Source organism: Oryzias melastigma, linkage group LG16, assembly GCF_002922805.2.
Source record: "Oryzias melastigma strain HK-1 linkage group LG16, ASM292280v2, whole genome shotgun sequence".
NCBI lineage: Eukaryota > Metazoa > Chordata > Actinopteri > Beloniformes > Adrianichthyidae > Oryzias > Oryzias melastigma.
In genome coordinates, this window is record NC_050527.1 from 28,219,913 (window position 1) to 28,228,022 (window position 8,110).

Below are 8,110 nucleotides of genomic sequence, written 5' to 3' on the forward strand. Positions count from 1 at the left end.
AACACGTCACAGTTGATGACTCGGTTCTGCTCGGGTTTTCTCGGCAGTTTCCGGGAAACCTCGAGTATCGTGCTAACGCGCGCGCGCTCAGCCTCTCGCGGCACCCGAACGTGGACTCCCGGAACTGGACGGGTTGAACAGGTGAGCTGACCCACTCAGGTGTTCCCGGCGGGAGCGCCTGCGGATTCCTCTTAATGACGTCATCTCCGGTTCGGTTCGGCGCTGTGTCGGTTTCACAGAACTTCGCGAGTTATACACGTAAATGTGTTATTGATGGTGTTCCTGCGCATGCGCGGCGTGTACACTGGCCGATTCAACGTCCATGAGATTCCTCCTTCGACGGTAAACCGGTCCAGCTCCGGTTCGGTTCTGCAGCGCTCCGCGGCGCTGTCCACCCCGCGTGGTGCTGAAACCGCGGGAGCGCGCGCGGTGCGGCGGGTCTAACCGCTGTTCTGTCCGTTCCAGGCTGAGCCATGCGGGGGGGGACCCAGGTTCTGCTGCTGGGCTGCTTCACAGGTAAACTCCGAACTCACCGGAAGCTGTGTGGTTCCGGAGGTTTGTGGATCATCCTGATCCGGTTCCTGGGTTCTGGAGCTCTGATAGAACCTTCACAACCAGCATAGGATACTGGATCCGGATCATCCAGATCAAGTGGATCAGAACAGCTTTCACTAGAATGTGTTTGTTGTTCTGGTCTATCTGCTGTTTGAGTCCAAACCTTTGGTTCTGATGGGTTCTGCAGGAGAGTTCTTTGGAGAATTCCAGTTACACGTAAACATGTTTACATCGGGGGAGAACGCTGACGTCATCAGGGTAGAAAAACCACGTTGATCCTGTTGTTCCTCCAGTGGATCTGCAGGATCAGATTTGATAGAAACTCACCATAAATGAGGATTCTGGTTCTGACATTCAGTTCTGTTCCAGTTTGGATCTTTATTTGAATAAAAAAACAAAACAGCTTACTAAACTATGAGGTCAGAGGTCATCAGGTTCTAGTGATGGTCCCGCAGAGCTCCGGTTCTGGTTCTGGATGTGAGTCTGCTGACGACACGTTAGACTCACCTGGTTCACCTGCAACACCTGAGTCTACGAGCAACCTGAGGGCGCTGCGGCCAGGTGGCGTTCATGGCTGTGTGATGACGACCTCGGAATGACATGGATGAAGCTTTTGGATCAGTCACACAGCGTAAGGACACAACCAGGCGTGTCACCACCAAACATCTGGGACCCCACTGAGGGTACTTTATTTTGAAAGGAACTTGCATGGCTGCTAGGAAGCGGGTTTAAATGGTTTGAAAGGCTGCAGAGTCCGGGTTCTGTTGTGAGTTCTCGCTGTGATGGAAACCCTCATGTTCTCTTAGTTTCCAAAAGGTCAAAGGTCACAGTCTCAGGTGTCTTCTCTCCTGCAGGCGTCCTGGCCGCTGCAGTGGCGTCTCAGTGCTGGCAGGGGGCGACCTTCTCCCAGGCGGTGGTGTCCCCGGCGGGGGAGAGCAGCGGCATCATGCGGGTTCCCGGCGCGGCGTCTCTGCAGCGCTGTGTGGGGGCGGGCTGCGACCTCCCCGGCTACGACCTGGCCTGGCTCTTCAAGGGCCGCTGCTACGTCCTCAGCTGCCAGCAGAGGGAGAACTGCCGGCCCCGGGAGAGGCCGGGGGCCGACTCGGTGCTGGCCTTCCTGAGGAGGGGGTCCTCTCCGTCTCTGGGAAGAGGCTCGCCGTTCAGCAGCCGGCGGAGGCCCCTCCTCCCATCCTCTGAGGACGGGGGAGACCTGGAGGCTCTGGAGGACCTCCCCCTGTTTGAGGGGCCGCGGGGGGCCCTCCCTCTGTTTGACGGGACACGGGGGGCCCTCCCCCTGTTTGAGGGGACGCGGGGGTCCCTCCTGGATCCCAGAGTCCTGGATGTGGAGTACTCAGAGGAGAGCCAGGAGGAACCGGACGGGATCGGTCCAGAAATGAGCCCCCTCCCCACCAGAGACTGGTTCAACCAATCAGAGACTGAGTCTGACAGCCATCCAACACAGACCAGAGCGTCCCAGACCGGATCAGAGGACAGAACCGGAACCGAGCCGGCAGAGATACGGGTGAGTCTGGTGGGTCTCTGGAGCAGTCGCGCTCTACTGGTACCAAGTGGATCCCGGAACTTTCTGGATCCAAACCAGTTTTCATGTCCTAAATTCTGACCTCTGACCTGATGGAGTTCTCCGTTTTCCACCGACTCACCTGATCTTCTGCAGCAGCTTCATGGTGGAAACGGCAGAAAACTCTCAGCTTCTTCTCTCCTCCTATCAGACAGAACCTGACAGTAGGACCACACCTGTGACTGACTCCACCCACCACCTGAATGCCTCCGCACCCCGCCCGCCCCCTCGTCACGACTCCATCAGCACAGATCAGCCCGGTACGTCCCAGAACCCAAACGGTCAGAACCGCTGACCCACAGCAGCTGGTCTCCATCCTCACTGTCTTCTTTGTCCTGCAGGTCCAAACGGGTTAGTGGGAAGCCCGGTAGAACCGCCTCTCCCCAGCAGCACCGCCGGCACCATGCGGCCAACAACAGGTCTGCATCCCGTCTCCATAGCAACCAGATCTGCTTGTTTCAGGGAGGGGGGAGCATCTCCTGAACCGGTTCTACACCTGTCTCCTCTGCTTCTCACACAGGTGCATCTAGACTTCTCCAGGCTCCGCCCACCCACATTCAGAAAGTCCCTCCTGCCCCCACCCCCTCCTTTCCAGCTGACCATCCAGAAACCTCGGCCACGCCCCCTTCTGCAGGTAAGTGAACTAGCCGTTTGGACCTTGGTTCTTCTCGGTTCTACTTACACTCTTCTTTCATAGAAGTGGTTCTGATCCAAACAGAACCAAACTAACTTCAGTGACTGTAGGTAGAATTCTGGACCAAATCAGTCTGGTCCAAACCGGTTAGAATCGTGGTCATTCTGTCATATTCTGAGCTCAGCTCACCTGGTTCTGTTTCTGTTCAGCCCCATCCCGCTCAGACGGGTCGGACCGCGGCCCGGTGGCTGTGGTGGGTCCAGACCGGAGGCTGGTTCTGCCCCAGAGCAGCGTGTTGCTGGACGGTAGTGGCAGCACCGGCGCCAGCAGCTTCCGCTGGGAGGCGGTCAGGTGGGCGTCGCCACTGAGCATTAGGGCGGAGCATGAAGGGGGGTCTTCATTGTCTCCGTCTCTGCAGCGGTCCTCCCGGGTTCCTGCTGCAGAACGTGGACCGGGCCATCGCCACGGTGACCGGCGTCCAGGCAGGACGCTACACCTTCCGGCTGACTGTGTCTGACCAGGAGGGGGCGACAGACAGCGCCCCCCTCACTCTCAGGGTTCAGGAAGGTGAGGGGGGGTTTCCAGCAGGAACATGAAGCTCATTCTAAGGTTCTGATCCGACTGCGGTCCGTCCTGCAGCCTCCAGTCCTCCTCCGGTGGCCCACGCCAGCGGAAGCCACACCCTCACGCTGCCCAACAACTCCCTGGTCCTCAGAGGCTCCGTGAGCAACGGAGACCAGAGCCGGGTCCACTTCCTGTGGACCAGAGACCCTCAGAGTCCTGCAGCAGGGGTGAGTGCAGCGGTTCTGAGCATGAGGGATCTGGGTCAGAACCAGAACTCAGAGGAGCAGAGAGACTGATGTGCAGTCGAGAGCGGAACCATCCGGTTCTGAAAACCTGGTTCAGGAGGAACGGCTAAGGGTTCTGTTCTGGACCCGTCTGCTCTGGTTCTGACCCGTCTCAGCCTCTGCTGTGCTGCAGGTGGTCCTGTTCGGCTCCCAGACTCAGCCGGCGCTCTTCCTGGCCGACCTGGTGGAGGGAACCTACCTGTTCCAGTTGAAGGTGACCGACGCCCAGGGCCGGTCCAGCGTCGCCACGGCGACCGTGGAGGTCCAGCCAGGTGGGCTGAAGGGAACTTCTGCACAGAGATGAGGGGCGGAGTCACAGAACCTGAACTCCTCAGGTGACCTCTGTGCTTCTCTGCAGAGCCAGCAGGGGGCGAGCAGGTGGAGCTGGAGATGCTGGTGGGCGTGTCTCAGGTCAGCGTTCTCCAGCTGGACACTGTGGTCCAGCAGCTCGCCGCTCTTATCCACGTCCTGAACAGTGACGTGCACGTGCGTGCGCTGGAGGGCCGCTCGCAGCTCAGGTAGGCCTGGATCTCTGAGGGTCCGGTGGATCTCTGAAGATCCGACGGATCTCTGTTGGTCCAGCGGATCTTTCACGGTCTGGCGGATTTCTGAAGATCCGGTGGATCTCTGAAGATCTGCCAGATCTTCTGACGGTTCTGCGGCAGCTCCAACTGACCTTCATGTCTGTCTGTGTAGCACGGTGCTCCGCTTCAGTGTGGGCGGTCCTTCAGGACCTATCCCCGCCCCCCGCCTGGTGGCTCTGCTGAGGACACACCTCCTCCGGGAGCGCAGCGGCTACCTGCTGTTCAGGGCGCTGCGGGTTGACGCCGTTGGTGAGTTTCGACCCTCGAACAGGAAGAGGGCGGTCTGCATGCTCAGCTCCTCCCTCTCTGTTCAGTGTGTTCTCTCAGCTGTTCGGGGCGGGGCCAGTGTGATCCAATCACCAAGCAGTGCGCCTGCGACCCCTTCTGGACAGACAACTTGGTCCGCCATTACCTCGGCGACGGCGAGAGCAACTGTGGTAAGACCGCCGCCTGCATGCAGCTGCAGCAGGAGTCTTCGGCGCCCTCCTCATTAGGCTCCTCCTCCTCCTCAGAGTGGAGGGTCCTGTACGTCATCCTGACCAGCTTCATCCTCGTCATCTTCATCCTAAGTCTGGGCTGGACCTTCATGTGCTGCAGGAGGTGAGTCCAACCGACCCAACCGCACGCCGGCGTTCTGAGCATGACCAGCCGCTGTCCCGCTGCAGGAGGCGGAGCCAATCCAGAAAAAGAGCCAAGTACGCCGTCCTAAACAACATGGATGAGCAGGAGCGACTGGAGCTCCGTCCCCGGTTCAGTGAGTCTGCCGTCTTCCGTTTGAACGATGACATCACAGCAGCCGGTGCAGAGCGCCATCTTCTGGTCTGCAGGCGTCAAACACCGCAGCACGGAGCACAACTCCAGCCTCATGATGTCCGAGTCGGAGCTGGACAGCGACCAGGACGCCGCCTTCAGCAGGGGGCGGCGGCTCCGCAGCAGGAACCGCACCGCCGCCTGCAGCCGCGAGGCCTTCGGGTGACGGGACGCCATCTGCTTGCTAAGCGCCACGCTCCTCCGTCTGCTGCAGGCCACAGGGGGCGCTGCAGAGGAGGGTTTGGACGAAACCAGAGACGCTGAAGCCGCAGAGACGATTAGTGTTTTTATTCAAGCATGAACAGATCCAAACGTGGACAGCAGGAGGAACTACGTCAGAAAACAGAGGGTCAACAGACTCCGCCTCCACACCAACAGAGACCTACAGGACGCTCCAGACACATTCTACATTTCAGTAGACATTAAAAGACATTTAAAAAGGTTTATTTTCTCTTTAATCAGATCTGATCAGAACCAGAACCATCACAAACCCGCCTCTCGTTAACTGGACGGTAAACCCGTGAGAAGAGCGCATACTGCCCCCTGCTGAGCAGGAGGAACCACCTGTGGACCGGATCATGACAGACGAGGACAGAACCAGTACAGGTGGGTATGATGCTGGAGGCAAACACATGATCACAACATCTATGTTATCGAGCTACTCGGTCTGGACCGGAACCAGCAGTCTGATGATCACATGGGTCTGGACCTGAGCAGGACTTGGAGACCCCTCTTGGGTTTGGGCCCGTCAGGGCTTCAGTCCTCCGAAGCACATGTACTTCACCTGCAGGTACTCGTCCACGCCGTACTTGGAGCCCTCGCGCCCCAACCCGGACTGTTTGACCCCCCCGAAGGGGGCCTCGGGGGCGGAGAGGAGCCCCTCGTTCACGCCGACCATCCCCACCTCCAGCGCCTCCGCCACCCTCCAGATCTGACTCACGTCCTGCGAGTAGAAGTAACCTGCCAGCAGAAACCACATTCAGAACCTGCGGGTCCAAAACCGGTTCTGGACTCTGTCCAGATGCAGGGGGGGGACTGACCTGCCAGCCCCACGTTCGCAGAGTTCGCCACGGCCACCGCCTCCTCTTCCGTCTCAAACCTGAAACCAGAAAAGCTCTTAGTCCCTCGCAGAGTCGGGGTGTTCCTCAGGGCTCCTGGTTCCTCCCACTTTCAGTTCCTCCACTGGGAACATTAGCGGACAGGGCAGACGCTACACCACAGCTCTGCTGTTTGTGTTTAGAAGAAATGTTTCAAACCTTAAACTTCTCTCTAGTAGAAACGTCTGTCAGATCTTCATGTGAATGTTTCGTTTTTCAACATTGAACATGAGAAAACGTCTGGACTGAAAGTCGGACCTGAAGATCCGGTCAGAACACGTTAGAACGTGTCAGAACCCGGTCACCACTGGGTCAGAACACGATAGAACGTGTTCTAACGTGTTCCAACACGTCAGAACCCGGTTCTCTGAGGCGTTTGGAAGAGGTTCTACGGCTTGCTGAGGGCCGGTTTGGGCCGGTTTGGGCCGACCTGATGACAGGAACCAGCGGTCCGAAGGTCTCCTCCCTGGCGCACAGCATCTCCGTGGAGACGTCGGCGAGCAGCGTCGGCTCCATAAAGGACCCCTCCCGGCGCTTCCCGCCTCTCAGCACTCTGGCGCCGCGGGACACGGCGTCGGATATCTGATGGAGCACCTGCAGACGAGGAGCGTCAGAGAGGGCGGGGCAGGCTGCGGGCTGCTGGACCTCTGCTGACCTTCTCCGCCGCCCTGGCGTTGATGAGCGGCCCCTGCGTGGTGTCTGGCTCCGAGCCGTGACCCAGGCGGAGCTCGGCGTCCATGGCGCGGCCCAGCTTGTCCAGGAAGAGCTGGTAGATCCCAGACTGCACCAGGAAGCGGTTGGAGCACACGCACGTCTGCAGGAGCAGCAGTGAGGTCACATGACAGGTCACTTCCTGTTTAGAAGTCACACATTAGAGCTCCTCCCTCACCTGGCCAGAGTTCCTGAACTTGGAGGCCATGGCTCCGCCCACTGCTTTGTCGACATCAGCGCTGTCGAAGACGATGAAGGGGGCGTGGCCACCAAGCTCCATAGAAACCCTCTTGACTGTGTCGGCCGCCATTTTCAGCAGCAGCTGAGGAGCAAACAGAACCGGTGACCGTCACGCCGGGACAGCGGCGGGCAGCAGGGGGCGCCGCAGCCTCACCTTCCCTGTGGCCGTGGACCCGGTGAAGGAGATCTTTGCCACCAGCGGGTCGGTGCACAGGACCTGCCCCACGGCGGGGGTCTGCTCTCTGGAGCAGGGAACCACGTTGAAGACGCCGGCGGGGATCCCTGCCTTCTCCGCCAGCTGCACACAGGAAGTGACATCACTACGAGCTCCTCGGCAGCTTCCTGATGAAGCCGAGGCGACCGACCTCTGCCAGAGCCAGCGCAGACAGCGGTGTGTCCTCGGCCGGTTTGACCACCACCGTGCAGCCGGCTGCCAGAGCCGCGCCCACCTTCCGGGTGATCATGGCGCTCGGGAAGTTCCACTGCCAGACAAACGGAAGGGAGCTTTTAATGTGAAAGTCTCGGCTCGGCAGTCACTTCCTGTGCTTTTATGAAAATCTTTTTCTGTTTTCTTTCTGCTGCGCCCTGTAGGGGGCGCCACATCATCCTCCTCCCTCCATGAACCTCCTCTCTGGTCCTCCTTCCTGCTGTCTCCAGCCTCATCATCACCACTCTTCCTCTCAAACATCTACATGATCTGATCCTCTGATGATCCACTCTGATCCCAGATAGATCCTCAGCATCTTCATCTCTACTGCCTTTAGCTCCGCCCCCTGTCTCTGCGTCAGTCTCTGAACATCATCAGGTTTTAGTTTGGAGCATTTCTCTCACAGGAAACGAGATAAACGTGAAGATCAATAAACACTTTTCTCACCGGTGTGATGATGGAGGCCACGCCCACTGGCTGTTTGAGGAGGAGGAGCTTCCTGTCTGCAGCTGATGATGGCACAATGTCTCCGTAAATGCGCCGCGCCTCCTCCGAAAACCACTCCAGGAAAGCTGCCGAGTACGCCACCTCCCCGAGGGACTCCTTCATGGGCTTTCCCTGGAGC

General features: G+C 58.8%; 3 protein-coding genes across 5 annotated transcripts in view; 1 reads left to right on the forward strand and 2 right to left on the reverse strand.

The window, feature by feature from the left end:
• The window catches only part of sostdc1a (sclerostin domain containing 1a), a 441,057-nt gene that overhangs the window by 227,692 nt on the left and 205,255 nt on the right, over nt 1-8,110 (reverse strand). The gene's annotated exons all lie outside the window — the stretch shown is intronic.
• kiaa0319 (KIAA0319 ortholog) lies at nt 29-5,452 on the forward strand. Of its 3 annotated transcripts, XM_024258383.2 has the most exons (16): nt 29-141; nt 466-516; nt 1,410-2,077; nt 2,286-2,394; nt 2,476-2,553; nt 2,655-2,768; nt 2,978-3,119; nt 3,187-3,335; nt 3,408-3,559; nt 3,750-3,888; nt 3,975-4,134; nt 4,313-4,449; nt 4,515-4,637; nt 4,713-4,800; nt 4,866-4,954; nt 5,028-5,452. In XM_024258383.2, exons 2-16 carry the CDS (start codon nt 474-476, stop codon nt 5,174-5,176), a joined length of 2,340 nt encoding a protein of 779 aa, XP_024114151.1. In that variant the 5' UTR covers nt 29-141; nt 466-473; the 3' UTR covers nt 5,177-5,452. The 3 variants fall into 3 exon arrangements, with proteins under 3 accessions (XP_024114151.1, XP_024114154.1, XP_024114153.1); XM_024258386.2 differs by lacking the exon at nt 466-516 and having other exon boundaries at nt 38-141; XM_024258385.2 differs by lacking the exons at nt 29-141; nt 466-516 and adding an exon at nt 617-1,186.
• The window catches only part of aldh5a1 (aldehyde dehydrogenase 5 family, member A1 (succinate-semialdehyde dehydrogenase)), a 6,773-nt gene continuing 3,946 nt past the window's right edge, over nt 5,284-8,110 (reverse strand). The window contains exons 3-10 of the mRNA XM_024258398.2: nt 7,933-8,103; nt 7,424-7,540; nt 7,213-7,356; nt 6,997-7,140; nt 6,763-6,921; nt 6,538-6,701; nt 6,051-6,109; nt 5,284-5,970 (exon numbers count right to left, since the gene is read on the reverse strand). Of these exons, the coding sequence (XP_024114166.1) occupies nt 5,759-5,970; nt 6,051-6,109; nt 6,538-6,701; nt 6,763-6,921; nt 6,997-7,140; nt 7,213-7,356; nt 7,424-7,540; nt 7,933-8,103 (1,170 nt within the window). The 3' untranslated portion in view covers nt 5,284-5,758. The remainder of the gene's footprint in view (nt 5,971-6,050; nt 6,110-6,537; nt 6,702-6,762; nt 6,922-6,996; nt 7,141-7,212; nt 7,357-7,423; nt 7,541-7,932; nt 8,104-8,110) is intronic.

Excerpts from the sequence above, each read along its gene's own strand:
- kiaa0319 (XM_024258383.2), top strand. The coding sequence starts at position 474 with ATGCGGGGGGGGACCCAGGTTCTGCTGCTGGGCTGCTTCACAG. Across the intron at positions 3,889-3,974 it reads GACCGTGGAGGTCCAGCCAG|AGCCAGCAGGGGGCGAGCAG; the intron begins GTGGGCTGAAGG and ends GCTTCTCTGCAG. Across the intron at positions 4,135-4,312 it reads GAGGGCCGCTCGCAGCTCAG|CACGGTGCTCCGCTTCAGTG; the intron begins GTAGGCCTGGAT and ends CTGTCTGTGTAG.